Source organism: Musa acuminata, chromosome BXJ1-11, assembly GCF_036884655.1.
Source record: "Musa acuminata AAA Group cultivar baxijiao chromosome BXJ1-11, Cavendish_Baxijiao_AAA, whole genome shotgun sequence".
Classification (NCBI taxonomy): Eukaryota; Viridiplantae; Streptophyta; class Magnoliopsida; order Zingiberales; family Musaceae; genus Musa; species Musa acuminata.
This window is the reverse complement of record NC_088337.1, coordinates 30,981,365-30,999,316: the sequence shown is the minus strand read 5'-3', so window position 1 is coordinate 30,999,316 and position 17,952 is coordinate 30,981,365. Positions and strand designations below refer to the sequence as shown.

Below are 17,952 nucleotides of genomic sequence, written 5' to 3'. Positions count from 1 at the left end.
CTTTGATGCAAAAGTCTATGGTAGAAGAAATAAGGAAGGAGGAAATTAAGAGCCATAAATCAGATGCATGGATGGAATGCGCTCGTTCAGAATGATTGTGAAAGCATTGAATGATGAAATCATGGCAAATTTACATGTTGTCTCCATTAGCATTGGTGATGACGATGAGCCCAATACGTCAGTCTTCCAGCTTGTGTTGTAGGCGTTGCTTCTCTCTTGACATCTTAATTATGGTGAGAAACAGCAGCAAAAATGCAGATGCAAATGTCACATTTTTAATGATTGGATCACCCAACATTTTGACCTTCCTGTTTGGTATTGGAAAAAAAAAAAAAAAAGTAGAATACTCGATCTATCACATATTTCTTCAAAACTTACTATTTTAGCTTTTTTTTTTTTTTTTACTATTGATAAATATCTTATTATTGATATTTTCTTTTAAAAATAATAAAATATTACTTTTCTAATTATAGTCCTTGTATTATTGAGTTTTTTTCACTTTTTTTTTCTCACAACTCTATTTCATTTTTATTGTCAATGCCCGATTGATCTTGCTCTTAGTTATCCCTCCGATGTCTTTTCGTTCATTATTGAAATCGTTGATGCCTACACAACAACCCCTCGACACCATTGATACCACTCAATATTGTCCGACCCCACCGGTTACCCCCTCAATATCGTTCTCCGATGAGAAAGAAAAAAATATATTTATATCTATTTTATTAAAAAAATAATTTTAATTTTTTAAAATATATTATAAATAATAAAATAGGAATTACAAATACTAATCTTCAAATGCCTTAGAACTGAACATTGTAGCTAACATCTCCTTCAACAACTTGGAATAAGTAACTTTATACCAATCTCTTTATGATGATTAGACCTTGAAGAACATAAAAAAGAATGGATGACAGGGATTCAAAAGGTTAAAAGAGAAGAACACTGGAATAGTAAGCTTGGTGCTGCATGAATGATGTTCTTATATGTGCTTATATGTGCTAGGTATAAGCATCAAAACTATCATTATATTATTATTATAAAAAAATTAATATTAAAATCAAAATCAAATAATGATAGTTCAAGATTTATGATACATAAATTTTGATATTATTCAAAAAACTTTTATCTCATTCGTAAGTGTATCATCATCAAATTTTATTTAAAAATAATTTAACTTATTTAAATTCTAAAAAAAAGTTAAAAAATATTTTATACATAATTATGAATTTTAAAATAAGCCAATAAGTCAAATAAACATAATAATACTATATTAAGTTCAACTACCAATGCGAGTTATAATGATTGTATGTTATTATTGTTATACTAAATAAATATTTAAGAATAATAATTAAAATTTTATCAATATATCATATGAAAAATTATAAAAGAAAAATCATAATATATATATTTTTATAATTTTATATAAAGTTCTAAATTAGATCAATTAATCCTATTTAATTAGGTATAACTAAAATTGGGCTAACTATCAATCCAATTAAATTAGTTAAAATAAATAAATTTGATTAAAGTTAAAAAAAATTGATTAAAAATTAATTTTTTTTTAATTTGATCAAGACTTGATCGATTAAATCTAAATCCAATCAAACAATCAAAATACAATCATGATCAAGTCCGATTAAAATATTTGATTAAAATAAATTGAATTAGTCAATTTTATAATTGAGGAGATGAGTTTAATTTTTTTTTGTTTTTGAAGGATAAAGTTATAATTTTTCTTACGATATATAATAATAAAACTATGTAGTTGTTGAAGGGCAGAATATAAACTAAAATTAAAATATTTATAAGGGCAAGATTATAATTTCAATAAATGAACCCTATTTTTTTTTCCTTCTCTTTCGATCTCGTTTGCGCAAGGCATGTGGCCATCACGGTGCACGATCGTTTGTCGCCTATAGATATCGTGTTGGGAGGTGGCTATTCTCATACAACCCAATCGATGACCTCGCTAGTTGTCGTGTTGTCATATCATGCCCACACACAATTATTCTCACCACACGCGGGTTCCTCATGGGTCTAACGCCTCCATGGCCATGCATCACCTATCGAGCGTCGTTGACCTATCATGACTATTCTCGTTCGTATTAACTGATAATTATAATTAGAATCTAATTAGATTTAGAATATATTATCAAATAATCTAGAATTAGTTATCAAAGGACACTGCTGATGTGAGTTGTGGTTTGGAGAGGACGAGAGGGATTCTTTACCTGCCTTGACACCTAAAAAGTATTCTCTTTTGCATAGGAAATTTGGTGGCCTCTTTGGACCCACTTGTGGTTGACGCTCACAAGGGGGATCAAGTCTCTGTACCGTCCATTGATCGGTGTCGGCGTTGGTTGTAATGTATCTTTCTTTCCACCATCTTCTCGTGCTCACAGCTTCGACTCTAACAAATGGATCAGATCAGGTCGGGATAAAGCGAGATGGAGTGTGTCTGATTTGGCACTTCTCTTTTATATTCTTCTTCTTCTTCTTCTTCTTCTTCTTCTTCTTCTTCTTCTTCTTCTGACATGAACTGAGTGCATACCAACTTGAAAGAAAGCTGGATGAGTTCAGGTGATTTTTCTGTTGGCTGGTTGCTTATGATGCTTGAAACCACCAGCAGTGAAGTTGTCATGCCCGGAAACATCAACTTTGATTTCAACTATATAATTTTACTAAAAATCGTTTTATCCACATGATTTTTTTTATTTAAGATTTTTTTCTTCTCATAATCATTTTTATCTAAGACTATTTTTTTTTCTTTCATAAAACTCGAATCATTGATTCCTCGTAATTGTTTTTATTTATGATTTTTTTTTTTATAAATACTAGTTTTGCCCACATGATTGTTTGAACTAATTTGGGTTCGAGTAGATTAACCAATTTGGATCAATTAATTAGTTCAAAATGTCATAAACTTTCTTCCTTCGTCGCCTCCTCTCTATTTTATCGCATTCTCTCTCTCTCTCTCTCTCTCTCTCTCTCTTTTTTTTTTTTTTTTTATGGCATTGCCCAGACCCAGAAATCTTCTTTGATGCTTAAGCTAATAAGAGATTCGAAGGATTTGATTAAGAGCATAATTGGTATTCTAGAGAGAGATGATGTACTTGGGCCCTTTTATTGTGTGGTAAACAATCATTGAGTTTAGGATCATGGTTAAATATATCAAACTATTCCTTGCTTTATATTGATCATAAATGAGGTGATGAAATCATCCATTAAATCTAGAGATGAGGAGTAACAACTTAACATAGATCAAAGACACCCTATTTGCCATGTTGGCTCGAATCTCTTATGACACGTCGAATGGATGGGCTGAGGTGTCTGTTAGGTGATGGTGAAGTGTCAATCGAATAGGGGAAAATGTTGACTTTCCAATCGAGGGGCAATGATGTATTGATTTAGGGATGTGGATGTGTCATCTTTATTTCATGTCAAAGACTATATAGTTACTATAAATTAATATTAAAGTCATGTATCTAACAACTTATCAAAATTGAACCTACAACCCCTAGAAACTATATATCTTCTGTAAATTACTACAAATAACTTTCTAACACTACTTCTTGATGTAGCTGCTTTGACCATTGCAATTGAGGATATATTGTCATAATAAATAATAATCAGTCATTTTATATGTTTGCAAATAAAATATATATATAATCATTTAGGTCTTCGTAAGTTATTTATGAGGTTTCTTAGAAAAATTAGGATGTGAGTTACACTATTTTTGAGTAGAGCCCATAAAAACAATACAACTCAAGTATTTCAAAAACTCATTTTTGTGTGCTCAAAATTTAAGAAAACCTTCTATAATATCATTTAATTGGTTTATGTCACAAAGGGGAGGTAAATTCACCTTAAATTAAGTAAAATTAAAATAAACATAATTTTATACATTTAAAAGATGGAAATAAATTTTATATATATATATATATATATATATATATATATATATATATATATATATATATATATATATATATATATATATATATGTTAAAGGCTTAAAATATAAAAGAAAATGATCATTTAGGCGTTGGTAAGTTATTTCTAAGGTTTCTTGAAAATTTAATTTTCTTTAAGATTAATGCTGATCATTTATTAGTTTAATTAATGACTTTAATTTTATTCATCTAAAATATATAAATATTTAACAATATGATTTTATTTGTATTTTATAAAAGATTAATTTTACAAATATTCTATATTTTTATTAACATAAATAAAAATATTTGAATATTATTTGATCTTATTAATTTAGGACTGATTTAATATTGAGTTATGTCATGGTTCATTTTTGCAAAAGAAGGGAAAAAAAAGACAAATTAGTTGTTGAAGATCTTTTTATTCAATTAAAAAAAATAGAGATTTTCGTGGGGAATTTTGTATCCAAGTATTATATAAAGTTCTGATTTGGAAATATTATATAGAAATATTATATTATATTAATCATGGAAACTCAAAAACAATTATTGCTGATGTTGCCATCAACGTGGGGATAGGACTTTTGGCCGAGCCCACGAATTCATAATATATACGATTTCCGATGGACCAAAAGGAGGACGGCGAGAAGGCATGGAGAGGAGGGGAGGCCACCCGCTGCTGAGAGGAGGCAGGAGAGCGGAGAAGGGAGGCTACCGCCATGGCCTCTCGGCCGCCCAGATGCGGACGCTGTCCGCCATGTGTGGGACCTTCGTACCCACCGTGCCCATCGAGGCCGCCTGCCTCGGTGGTGGAAAGGATGAGGTGCCCGACGAGGCCGTCGAGGCCTTCTTCCTTGCCTCCGGCTCCGACTCCCCTGTGCCGGATGAGGTGCGCCTTTCTTCCTTGCCTCCATCTCTCTCTCTCTCTCTGTCTCTCTCTCTGACAGTGCCCATCCTCTGTTTCTTTCTGTCTCCTTGACTTGTGCGTGTTTGGAAACTATTTTTCCTTCTATTTTAATTTAGATTTAGATGCATGAAATAGGATCCTATATGGATTCGATCTTGGTATCCTGGATGTTAAATACGACAGCATCTGCCATGGGATTTTGTTGGTTGTGTGTGCCGCCGGCTGCACTCTCTTGATAACTGAGATCTGTTCATACCTACAGCCACCAACCATGAAGCCATCCCATCTTCATGGTTGGGTTCCATCATTCATTCCATCACCTTACCAAAAATGATAAAAGACTCTATAAAGAAGTACAGTCTCTCTAATCAAACCTAGAGAAAGTTGGGAGCCCCTTACAAAGGAAGACCGGTGACTGGTGATTCAAGTCAAGTCTTCTCATCCAATGCTGGTCCTTCAATTTCTCTCTCTCTCTCTCTCTCTCTCTCTCTTGCCTAGATGGGGTTGGTCAGTGTTTACACAAAAATCTGGTACTGGTTGAATTTGATTTTGTAGTTGGCCTCACTACAGTCAGTAATACCATTTACTGTTTTTGAACAGGTTGCAGAGCTCTTGGTGAGGAGGGGCCAGAAGGAAGCTGTTGCTCTGGTTAAATTGGTCCTGTGGGTCCTTGCTACAAGGCTGGGCACACTTGTCCTTTGTGGATCTCTCAGTCTGTCATGGAGGTTCCCATTCATCAACAAGTTCTCAGACATGCCTGTGGAGAAGAGAGAACACATTCTAATGAAATGGAACAGGGAGAAGTCCTTCATATTCCTGAGGCTGGTGTTTGTGATAGTCAAGGTCTTCTGTCTCTATGTCTTCTACTCTATGGTAAATGTTCCTCCAACTCTTCTGGTTTCTTCTTTCCAGAACTAGGGCTTCCATATTACTTTAATGTTGCATAGAATTCTAGGCAGCAAATATTGTGGATTACAACCTAGATGGTCAACTCAGGACATACATGTATTTAGATGCTTAGATGTCAGATGTTCCTTCATGGAAACCAAGGACAGTGACACAAGAACTTGATGTGATGTTCATGTGCAAGTTGCAAGAAATTTGCTATGCCATGACCTAAAGGACAAAGTGTCTTCATCTTTTGTTTCAAACTACTACCCAATTCCTATAAGCTGCAACCTAACTGGGCAAAGTGTCATCATCTTTTGTTTCAAACAACTACCCAATTCCCATAAGCTGCAACCTAAATGGATCAAGTGACTTCATTGATTTCTTGTAGATGTTCTTGTGATGACTCCTTCCAAAAGTCTAAGTCTTAATCAGCACTTTTCATCTGTAAAGATAGACTTGTAACATGGTCTAACTGGCTTCCCAATTTATGATGCCTCTGTCACATCATCTTTGATGTAAAACAAGGCAAGAGCAGACTTTAAGATCATATGCAAGTTTCAAAGAGTCAAATTTGTGTTTCCTTGATGCTCAGGGAGTTGCAATCTCTTCTTTCGTTACTCGTGTACAGATGAGTTCTGCTAGGATGCTTCATCCTTGTCCTTTCTTGGCAGACTAATGAAGAGGAGGAAAATAGAGCGTGGAAAGCAATTGGGTACAACACTCCCTCCGAGGAGAAACCACACAACTCTCGAGGAGAGAGGCCGCTTGAGAAAGGCATCGTCGAGACCATGGACAAGACGGACTCCTCGCTCCGCCAATCTCTGATCGAGAAAGGCCTGGCGGTCACCGACAACCCTCGGGAACACACCTATACCATCAACTGTGATGTCGTCATAGCTGGTTCCGGCTGCGGTGGTGGAGTCGCTGCTGCAGTGCTTGCGAGCTCCGGCCACAAGGTGGTAGTGGTCGAGAAAGGCAACTACTTCACGGCGGAAGACTACACCGCTCTGGAAGCCCCGTCCATGGATCAGTTGTATGAGGCCGGTGGAATCTTAAGCAGTCTTGATGTGAAGATGATGCTCATGGCTGGCTCCACGGTGGGGGGTGGCTCAGCTGTTAACTGGGCAGCTTGTGTTAGGACACCGGATTTTGTGCTTAGGGAATGGGCAGAAGAACACCATCTTCGACTCTTCGACTCGCCGACCTATACCTCAGCCATGGATTCGGTCTGTGCAAGGCTTGGTGTCACGGAGAAGTGCACCAAGGAAGGATTTCAGAACCAAGTTCTTCGTAGGGGATGCCAGAATTTGGGCCTCGAGGTGGAGTCGGTGCCAAGAAACTCTTCCGAGGACCATTACTGCGGTACATGCTGTTATGGTTGCAGGAGCGGAGATAAACGTGGCACGGATACTACTTGGCTGGTCGATGCGGTCGACCGTGGTGCAGTGATCATCACTGCATGCAAGGCCGAGAGGTTCATAATCGAAGAGGACAGGCAAGACAGCAGCAGCAAGAAGAAGAAGAAGAAGAAGAAGAAGAAATGTTTGGGACTGATTGCAAGAACATTGAACAACGCGATCACCAAGACGCTAAGGATCGAAGCCAAGGCAACCATTTCTGCCTGTGGATCTCTGTTAACACCGCCACTGATGGTCGCCAGCGGTCTCAGGAACCCCAACATAGGCAAGAACCTTCGTCTTCACCCGGTATTGCTTGCCTGGGGCTACTTCCCGGAATCCGTATCGGACCTCAAGGGCAACATCTTCGAAGGAGGGATCATCACCTCACTGCACAAAGTGAAAGCTTCCGAGAATTCAAACGCGACGCGTTCGATCATAGAGACGGCGGTGTTGGGGCCTGCATCGTTTGCCACCCTGTTCCCATGGGTGTCAGGAAAGGACATGAAGGAGAAGATGTTAAGGTACAGTCGAACGGCACACGTCTTTGCGCTGGTAAGAGACCGAGGAGCGGGAACTATCGAGGGAGAGGGGAGGCTTAAGTATCGGTTAGATAGGTCGGACAAGGAGAATCTGAGGGAAGGGCTGCGGAGAGCTCTGAGGATTCTGGTGGCGGCCGGTGCGGCGGAGGTGGGGACTCACAGGAGCGACGGGCAAAGGATCACATGTAAAGGGATGAAGGAAGAGGAGTTGGAGGAGTTCTTGGATGGGATCGACAGTGTGGGTGGTCCAAGGTCTAGGAGTGATGTGTGGACCCTGCACTGCTCGGCGCATCAGATGGGGAGCTGCAGGATGGGGGCGAGCGAGGAGGAGGGTGGGGTGGATGAGAGAGGGGAGAGCTGGGAGGCAGGGGGGCTGTTTGTGTGTGATGGGAGTGTGGTCCCCACTGCAGTTGGGGTCAATCCCATGATCACCATCCAAGCCATTGCTTACTGCCTCTCCGAGGGGATAGCTGAGTACCTGAAGAGGAGGGCATGACTGTGGTGGTGTTTGATTGCTGCTCTATATTATCTTTGGGTTGTTTTGGCAACTTAAGAAGCTGCAATTTTATAAACAATTAGCTTATGCTAAGTGAGCTGCTGGTTGTGTCGTATGTATGTGTGAAAGATATGATAAAGACCGACGTGTAGTCTCCTAGGAAATGAAGAATGCATGGGGGAAGATTAAAGAATGAATGGGGCCTACGAGGGTAGAAAAGACCAAACGCTTCTGGAAGCCGACGCGTCTTAAATGCCCCGACAGCTCTTAACAGGACCGCCGTGTGTCGTCTTGCGTAAGCACAGATGCATCTTTAAATGCCGAAACGACGATAGCTATGTTGCCGTTGGCCTTTCGACAACGCTGCACAGTGACAGTCGGTGCACGCAGTCTACACGGCGACGGACGATAGCTACGTTGGCCTAGGCCTTACGACAACGCTGAAGGCCCATAATCGTTGCCTGACAGTCCGGAACCATATATATATATATATATATATATATCAAATTTTTTTAAAAAAATAGATAAAAAATAAAAATTTAATCTCTCATTATGAAATCCTTTTCTCAATCCTCTCATTGTCAAACTTGAGGAATGAGATAGAGGAAAAAACACAATGAAAATATAAGGCTACACATTGTGCATACTTCTGGTTTGAACTCAGTAATCTTTACTCGAGATGGCCTTATCAACAATAACCTCTGTTGTCATTACATGTTTTGCTTCTCATGGTCTTTCCCCTTGTTTATATAGATCTTTGCCTCATCTTTGTTCATCCTCCAAAACTGTTTCAGCATTTTAGGTACATCCTTCAAAACTCTTTCAAATAACTCTGCTCATTGGAAGACAAAATCACGTATCTCTACTATCCAATATACTTTTCAGCCTCTCTTCATCTGTTGTAGGTCCTAAGCTCCTCAGCTATATTTATTAGAAAATGTTACAGCGTATCCATCTTAACTGTCTCAGTTTTGGAGTATTATGTCATACTTGATTCAGTCACCACCAAGAACAAAAATCCTAGTGATATTACTTCTATTCTCATAACCCATCTCACTAAAACTAAGATGGTATCCCTTGGTCGCATATACCGCCTGTCATTAAATGATCTATACAACTTCATCACAAATCTTTGTTATCTTGTCATAGAAAAGAAATTGATTGCCCTTGGAATCTTGTCAAAAATCTTAAGGGCATCACTTTATATTTCCTCTTCATTGAAATTGTTCTCTGCATAAATTCCTTCATTTATGAATGCTAATGATAAGGGCATCACATGATTTATCCCTTATTTTTTTGACAATTTTAACCATTATTCACTTCACAATGAATAACATATTAGTAAGTAATGCTAATCTAACACCAGTATAACCAAGATGAGTAATTCTAGTTATTCACCTATAAGTTCATCTAGTGTAAAAGAAATGAGCTTAATGTTGCACCCAGGGTTAACCATCCCTCGACCAGACATATATTAATCATATCCCCAAAATCATAAAATTGTGTGACAATGAATTTATTTATTCACAATGTTTCTAAAACTTTGTAAAGAATTATGCTATTACCATATAAAGCAAAAAAAAAAAAGGGGTCCAGTCAAGCTCTAACCTGAGTTGATTCATGTTCTAGATGAATATCTATTGGAGGATCCAATCAGATGACTTTGGAGCGTAATGAAGATTTTAGCATAATGAAGATTTTAGCATGTAACAGAGAAGTTTTCTGAAAACAAATGATGTCCAAAGAAATTGTACATTTAAGGAGTGAAACTAATAAGGAAATAGAGTCCATATAAAGCACTTAAAGCTATAAAAGATTATGTTAATGGAAGTTGAAAGACAACGATGTCAGTCAGAAGCCAGATTAGTACCTGTTTGGGTGCATTGACAATTCCACTTGCTATCAAATTGCATTTCTAATCCCTCCAAATATGTTGACCAAAATTGCCTCCACTTTGTCATTGGATGTTAGAATATGAAACGTGTACAACCTGAGCAACAAATTATCAAGAAAATTTAGAAAAGATAACTTGAAACTTTTTCATGATAATAAATTAAAAAACAATTGTAGAAAGGAGACGATGAATGAGATGTTCCTATAACTAGCATTATAGTCTCGATGTTCTACCCAAACATCTGTGAGACATCTTAGAAATTTTCTTTTGCAATCATCTACTTAAGGAAGAGTATACATTAAAAGAAAAATCAAGAGTATACATTTAAGAATTTAATTCAACAAATACAAACACCAGTCATATTATATTATAATCTGAACCTGGCTTTCCGATGCATCGCCACCAACATCAAGTAAATTAGCAGGTGTACCACCTTGCGGTCGTATTATATCCATCATAGTCATTGCCAATCCACCATTGACCATGCACCCGATTTCTCCATCAAGACCAATATAACTCAGATCGGCGTTGGCAGCGGCAACCTGCAGAAGAAAAAGATGGTCCATAATAAAAGAATGTGCCAAATGCGAATGAAAATGTATCTTGGAAGAGCAGCACATGATCTTAAGGATGTACTGTACCATTATATACTTAAGAACCCAAAGCACATAAAGTAGCACTTTGTGATTCTTAACTTCCTTACAGCCTCATCCTCTTATCTCCAATTCAAAAGCATTACACAAATTATTTTAACATCCTAACCATATAAAACAAAAGTACACATTAAAATATGCTACATTTATCTCTTGATACCTATTCAAGATTTGCTCTGTAGGAGCATGTTATGATGCGTAGTGTTCTAAGGTCTTACCAATACAACAAACATACCCCACATCTCTAGTGTGACTTAGCAATCAGATATCCATTTCTTTATACAAATCAAATAAGAAATATATTTATCTAGCAATCTGTCATGGATTATATCCATTACAGAGTAACTGATAGGGCACAATAGAATTGCATTTTGTAGGCTTTGATTATGTAACACAACGTTCCATGGTTTTAATGGTAAACTAGTAGTGGATAGATGAATATAGCATGCCTGCCAATTAAAAGATAGCGAGAAAGGACATTCCTCGCCAGTTATATTTGTGAACTCAGTCTTAACAATACCTTCTCCACCCTTGAGTCCACTTTTGAAGGCTCCCAAGCCTCTGCCACCAGCAAGGATTTGGCTTTTGACCACAATCTCTGGAAAATCCAATTAAATTAAAGAAAAACACACAATCTTCTAAGTTACTTTGTTCAGGATGATCAATATGTAAAAACAGAAAAAGGAAAAATTGAAACATCCTAATATATACAGCTGGAAATAGTAAAACAAAATTTGAAATATAGACCAAAAAAATACATTTCAAAACGAGATAATGTGTACCATAAGTAATAATATCTTAAGTATGTGAACAAACGTTTCCATCTCCCAAGATGTTCCTTTTTTATCATTCGATTTTGATATGCTTCCTCAATTTTTACAAACAGATCACTTTTACAATTATAACATGAGAAACGTGATCATATGATGGTTGACCGAACTTTTTAAGTTGTAACATCATGTAAACACGCCGAGGAATCTGACAATTATCTACCCAAATAAATATCAGGCAAAGTCAGCTGAAGACCACATACAAGATAAAATGGGCAGCTCTTTCATAGCAGCATATATATTTGGAGCAAATTGGGAAGTCCATGCCCCTTGTCGAGTACTCAATACATCACCATGTAAGGTGAGCATGAAATGCTCATAAAAACCAACAACATGATCCATGATCTTCGCCTCACATATGATTTTTAAACATTCAAGTAAAACTTGATGGAAACAGGGAAATGTCAGTGTCATAGGGACAGTGAAAGACAAGAAACACACCTCTTTCTCGTTGGGAAAACAGATCGAGCAACATCTTTAGCCTCTTCAACAGATGAAGCAGCGATTCCCTTTGGCACATTTATCCCATGCTCGCTCATCAATTCAGCGCCCTGCTCTAGGCCAGGTTCCCAAGCATTTAAAGCTTCCGATCTTGAAATTAGGAGAAGGCCAATAAAAGGGGAGCGGCAGGATGAAACGCCTAGGGGTATAGACCTGGTACCCGTGAAGCTGCTGCCACCTGCCGATTTTTCTGAAGGGCGAGAGACCAGGCGACTAGCTTATTGAGAGATCCCCTCCCGGTTCCTCGCGACTAGATCGCAACGAGGAGAAGAGAGGTGGAGAAAGCGGAGGAGAGAAGAACGCGAACCCTAATAAACTCTCTTTCCTTCGTATCGCCACGCGTTTCCTTTCGTTTCACTTCCGGTCATGGACTTCGCGGGAAAAGCATTAATTGCCAGTCCTCGAACTCGCCCCTATTTAACGGGAAGGCCCCAACGACGCTTCCGTTTCCCTCTATTGAGGGATCCACAGATGATTTCTTCATACGTTCATTCAAAATGACCAACAAAAATATCACAAATATAATTATTAATCAGATAAAACTAATTAAATGTGTGAAACTGTTCATATATAAGTGTATTGCATCACACTACGAACACTAATCAATATTCATACATAAACTGTCTTAGGATCGAAACCAAACCAACAGTTTCTAAAGTAGAACTAAAGTTTCAATTAACTGATGAAGACAGTAAACCAGAAGCTAACACCGAGATGGGCTACAGGCAGCTCAGAATCTCAGTGATAGGAAGGAAACAGCACTCAGCTGAATTTTATACTGTTAGTGACAGTCTGAATTCCCTTCTCATCCATCATAAAGATAAAAGGAGTACAAATGCAATGTGATACTGGTACAATTTACAAAAGCTACAACCAACTATCATTTTATACAGAGGCTTACGGTCCGATTCGCATAAATTTCAGGAAACCGACCTCAAAAATGGCTTAGAAAACAGCCCTATCAACCTTTCCTCGATCAGCCAGAAGCATCTGGCAGCACATAAAAAAAGGAAACCAAAAACAAAGAATCTATTGAAAGAACAACAGTGTTATTTTCTTCATTTTTGTTCTATTGATAGAAGCTCCTGTACATTCTCTGCTTCCGGTGACCAATGCAAGATGCATGAAGCAAGATCAGGAGCTCCCAATGCCGCAGTGGACATGGATGGTGCTTGCTATATAAGCATTTGGAAATCCCTTTGCGCTCAGTCCAGAATGAATGAAGCAAGATCAGGTGAATCTGATGCCCCCATGGATTCAGCAATTCTGAGAGCCATGACAGACTTGTAAACTGCGAGCTCAGCATTTGCCATGAGAATTTGAGCTCTATTCCGTAGATGAATGGCAAACTCCACAGCTCGGTTTGCAGCATTTTCAGCTTCTTGAACCCTTTGCAAGTCTTCCACGTTCGTCCCAGCTATAATACAATTGACACTACCAATTAAAATCACATGTACCAGAAAAGCAAAAAAAATAGATAACAAATTAACTCCTAAAATTGTCTAAAGATGGAAATGCAACCAGCTGGTCTCTAAATATATTCTTACAAAATGTCAGAAAAAAAACTTCTGAGCGAGAGAAAAAAGGATGGATAAAAGTTCACCGTTTCATAATAAAAGGAAAGAATTGAGAGTAACCAAGGAATCATATTGAACATCTAAAAAGTCTTCTGGATAAATCAGTTTCGGGTCCCTAAACAAAGAACTTAATATAGAACAAGCGGGTGTGTCATTTTCAAAGCAATGAATTGCAAACTCAATACACATGAAACATTTCGATTTGGATTTTGCCAAAAGCAAAAAATACAACATTTGAAATAGCATAAATATAAAATGATGATACTAAGAAAAGGCCACAAGAAAACCAAGGAAAAAAAATAATAGATTATATATGAGACATCAGCTTTAACCCAAATAATAGACAAATATATTGTAGTAAAAACCAACAGACATGATTCAGTTTTAGCCAAACGATTAACGATATCAAAACAACTATGGAGGAGTCATGTTTTGTTCTTCAATCTCTAGAAGTGTTTCCTCATTTAACTCATTGATATTTTAGAGATGAGCAAAAACTAAATGCCAACTAAAATTAATATTGTAAAATGATTATATTTAGAAAAAAAATGCATGAGTCAGCACACTAAACTGATATCTTCCAACCATAATTTTGAGAGACATCTATATTTGATTTTATAGACTCATTCTCCAGGAAAGGCAAAACAAACCTTGTGAAATGACCTCCGGCTTTGCTCTTGGTGTCTGTACTCGTTGTCTCTTGGTAGATCTTTTTTTGCGCAGAAATGGTTTATGTGCCAACTGCACCCTCCGCAAAGGTGGACCCTGTTGAAAAGTATATTAAGGGCACCAAGTCAGACAATAAGTCAAAACCAAAAAAGAGTTTAACATAAATCATTACCAAAAAACGAGAAGTGAATTATTCAAGCAACCAGCATCTTAAGCACAAAGGGTATCAACAGAACAATTAATGTTGTCCTCAGACTAGACAAATCGCAGAAAAGTTGTGAAACATGATACTGATGCATGATCATTACATTTATAGGTGATAATTAAAACCAGAACATGTTAGACATTAATCCACTGTGAGGAAAATTCACGATGAGGAAATTCATAGTACAGATGATGCAATAAAATTTTGCAATGAACTCTCACAAGAAAGAAAATAGAAATAAAGAACCAAGAGTTGTGATCAAGTCATTAACAATTTTATTCAATTAAAAACCATAAAAACTTCATCAAACAAAAAAAATCAACACTGCAGCTGTAGTAGGCATCAAACCTTGGGCTTTTTGATGAAAAATTTATTAAAACCACAAGAGTTGTCAGCACTTAAACCATATATTAGCAAAGTGAAAAAAAATCCACAATAAACTGTACCCAGCCAACTTGCCAGCAATAATAAACTATAGATAACGGAAGCAACCAGTAAAATAGTAAACTTGATTTTGCTACTTAATTACGAGCTATAAAACTTCAAAAAAGAACAAGAAAAAGAAAAATATAATACTTACAGATACCTGAAACTCTCTAACTAAAGCAGCATGTCTCTTGTTCCTCTTTCTTATCCAATAGTCATAGATGGCATTCAACATCTCCCTCTTTCCGAAATGCTGATAAAGATCTAATGCTTTTTCCTTGTCAAATACATCATCCACATTGCTGTAAGCATCCTTCTCCATTGCATAAATTATTTCCTCAAAACTGTCTTTTGTAATATCAACAAATTCACTAGTCTCTATATGTAGAATGCTAGAATTATACTTAATGAGCCACTGTTCATCCCCTGAGTCCATATCATACATAGCAATTTTGCTTGATAAAGCCCGCTGAACTTCATCATCCATCATTCTGATGTACTCACCAGGGCACCCAAAAGTAGCTCCAGCATCATCCTCATAACCAGGGACCTCCTTAAACACGGGCACAGGAATCATCCTGGAGGACATCTGCATATTTCGCTCATGACATTCCATGTGCAGTTCCTTGAACACAAGCCAATCCCACTTATCCAAAAACTCAAGCTTCCACCTACCATCTCCAGCCCACATATAGGCATGAGTGAATCGATTGACAAAACAAGGCCTCATATCCAGAGGCCTATGCAAGTACCTCACTTCACCCTGTGATTTAACTGCTATACACCATTCCTTAGAGGCCAACAACAACATGACCTCAAAACCTTCCTCTCTCCAACACCTGTCAGCATCAGTAACTAAGACATTTGCATTGCAATGTACAGAGTCTATGTTCTGCTTCACCTCCGCCAAAGCAGATTTCAGTTCCCTATTCTGCTCTACGGGGCTCTTCTTGGCAGACTTCCTCTGCTTCCGATGAAAACTGATAGGAGTTGACACATCACTCTCATCTTTGCAACTGAACGAGTCCTCAGCACAGGCATCAGGCACTTCAATAAATAATGGCCTTATCATGGGTTCCGGTAGAAAACCTGCTTCAGCTTCAGAAGAACTGCTAGAACCACTCTGGCTAGAGTGTAATGATAGTGGGGCCTCTGGATGAGAACTCATCAAAGACGGGTTCCGACTTCTAAAAAATCTAGAGGAACTTCTCTTTCTGCGAAGCATGCTTAGCCTTGAACCACAGAAAATAGTTGTGTTTCGTGTAATGGACTTGTAAGCATCATTCTTAGAATTGTGCTTCTCAAAAACAAGGGTACCCGAAAGTTTAGTTCCCAAATAACCTGCCTCCTTGAGAGTATGACTAATAGTTTGTCCAGTATCAACCATTGCAGAGGGATCAGGATGCGAGTACATTGAGTGCCTCTTAAGAACACAAGGGAAATAAAGGGACCCAACAAGCATGCTGATGTGCAAGCTCCTAAAGTAGAACGGAAGGGCTGAAAAATCAAGCCATACTAATGGAACAGACAGTCGCGCACCATAAATCTTGCATAGCCCGAAAGAAGGTAGAGCATTTGTGAACAGATTATTCTGAAACAAAATATAGGAAGAGAAGTGCACTCAAACATTTAGGCATACCAGATATCAATATTGAAAGCAAAAAACTGAGAATAAACATCTAAAGAGAACAAACTTACATCTCTGTGCCACCGGATTGGTAATACGTGGACTCCCTGCTGAGAGAAGACACTTGCCAAGGACCCGGATAGTAGGAAGAAAGCAAATTCCCGAACTGACACCGTGGCCCTCCTCGTCCATCTAAGGATGGCAATCAGGAGTCTCGAGAAGAAAAGTGAACTGCCCAAGCACGAGAGCTCCACAAGCAGCAAGAGCACCACAGGACCACCGATGCAAGTGCACAAACTATCTTCCATAATGCCGATCTTCTTTGCAAAGTTAAGTGCAGATACCGCAGCCCTAAGCTCTCTTTTCGAAACTCTTCTCTTCATCGAGGTTTCCACAGGGTCCATGTCAACGTTTGCTGGTTCGCATTTGATTCCTTCGTATAAAGGCGCCACCTTTAACCTCTTCCTGCAACCTTTCCGACTGAAAAACAACCCAAATCTTCTGTCTATCTCGGCAGTCCCATCACCCGCGGACAAAGATGATAACACCGCACTACTCTGAAGTTGCCTCTGCCGCTTACGCCGATAAACTATCCCAAACTTCTTCCCTTGCGGAGAATCCAAATTGTCATTGGGAACATCAAATTCCGGAGACTCCGTCACGACCACACCAGCGCAAGCCTCCGCGTCGTTCCGCACAGTCGGACCACCAAGATCACGCTTTTCCCCTTCCTCCCCTTGCCACCATCGGAGATCCGCCGTCGCATCGCCGCCAAAGGCCCCCAACCACGCATCCCTGTTCTTCCATGAAGCGGACCGCTTCCCGGAACGGAGAACCCTGGAGTCGCCGTCGCCGCAGGCATTGGCGGCCGCGGATGCGGAAGATGCCTTGGCGACGTACACCCTCGTTGATCGCCGGGCCCCCACCGAGGGCATGGGCGCCGGAGGCGGCGCCGGCAGGGGGAACACCCGCGACCCTATCTCCGCCTCCGCCGCCCTGTACAGCTTCAGCCGCGCCGCGTTATTGCTTTCCGGCCTTGCGTGCCGCCGCGTCACAACCATATTCTCCTCCCCCAAAGAACCCCCTCATCGTCGATTCCTAACACCCACGCATGGCCAAATTCCGATCCGATCGTTTCGATCCCTTTCCCCCTCTTTAAATTGAGTTCAAGATTTAAATACTTCGACGCCGATTCAGATTCCTTCTCTTCCTCTTCGCCTTCCCTCGCAAGATCACGATCTAAAGAAGGGGCAAAGTAACGGTCGTTGAAGCGCGTCACGTCGTCGGCGGTGGGGTGGAGAGAGAGAGAGACCGAGCTAGGGTTTGGTTTCGAGCCTCTCTTTTAATGGGCACCGCCGATTCACGGGAACCGTCTGATGAAGATCGAACGTCAAATTTTTGGGGA

The 17,952-nt window shown here is 39.0% G+C and overlaps 2 protein-coding genes and 1 long non-coding RNA gene across 5 annotated transcripts; 1 reads left to right on the top strand and 2 right to left on the bottom strand.

The window, feature by feature from the left end:
• The first annotated feature begins 4,569 nt into the window (after positions 1-4,569).
• Positions 4,570-8,280, top strand: LOC103972155 (long-chain-alcohol oxidase FAO2). Its single transcript, XM_009386374.3, has 3 exons — positions 4,570-4,821; positions 5,440-5,712; positions 6,402-8,280. The coding sequence occupies exons 1-3, from the start codon at positions 4,585-4,587 to the stop codon at positions 8,163-8,165; spliced, it is 2,274 nt and encodes a 757-aa protein (XP_009384649.2). The 5' UTR covers positions 4,570-4,584; the 3' UTR covers positions 8,166-8,280.
• Positions 8,281-8,412: 132 nt separating this feature from the next.
• LOC135586152 (uncharacterized) lies at positions 8,413-12,414 on the bottom strand. Of its 2 annotated transcripts, XR_010481347.1 has the most exons (5): positions 12,197-12,414; positions 11,984-12,093; positions 11,233-11,310; positions 10,440-10,601; positions 8,413-10,155 (listed from the first exon to the last, which is right to left on the bottom strand). It is a non-coding gene; the product is annotated as an uncharacterized LOC135586152 (long non-coding RNA). The 2 variants fall into 2 exon arrangements; XR_010481346.1 differs by having other exon boundaries at positions 11,984-12,414.
• Positions 12,415-12,828: 414 nt separating this feature from the next.
• On the bottom strand, positions 12,829-17,892 carry LOC103972153 (uncharacterized). Of its 2 annotated transcripts, none has more exons than XM_009386372.3 (4): positions 16,619-17,892; positions 15,075-16,511; positions 14,271-14,385; positions 12,829-13,460 (listed from the first exon to the last, which is right to left on the bottom strand). In XM_009386372.3, exons 1-4 carry the CDS (start codon positions 17,606-17,608, stop codon positions 13,249-13,251), a joined length of 2,754 nt encoding a protein of 917 aa, XP_009384647.2. In that variant the 5' UTR covers positions 17,609-17,892; the 3' UTR covers positions 12,829-13,248. The 2 variants fall into 2 exon arrangements, with proteins under 2 accessions (XP_009384647.2, XP_009384648.2); XM_009386373.3 differs by having other exon boundaries at positions 15,081-16,511; positions 16,619-17,876.
• Positions 17,893-17,952: the final 60 nt, after the last annotated feature.

Excerpts from the sequence above, each read along its gene's own strand:
- LOC103972153 (XM_009386372.3), bottom strand. The coding sequence starts at position 17,608 with ATGGTTGTGACGCGGCGGCACGCAAGGCCGGAAAGCAATAACGCGGCG. Across the intron at positions 16,512-16,618 it reads CAATCCGGTGGCACAGAGAT|AATAATCTGTTCACAAATGC; the intron begins GTAAGTTTGTTC and ends ATTTTGTTTCAG. Across the intron at positions 13,461-14,270 it reads GCCGGAGGTCATTTCACAAG|CTGGGACGAACGTGGAAGAC; the intron begins GTTTGTTTTGCC and ends ATTGTATTATAG.
- LOC103972155 (XM_009386374.3), top strand. The coding sequence starts at position 4,585 with ATGGAGAGGAGGGGAGGCCACCCGCTGCTGAGAGGAGGCAGGAGAGCG. Across the intron at positions 4,822-5,439 it reads ACTCCCCTGTGCCGGATGAG|GTTGCAGAGCTCTTGGTGAG; the intron begins GTGCGCCTTTCT and ends GTTTTTGAACAG. Across the intron at positions 5,713-6,401 it reads TCTATGTCTTCTACTCTATG|ACTAATGAAGAGGAGGAAAA; the intron begins GTAAATGTTCCT and ends CTTTCTTGGCAG.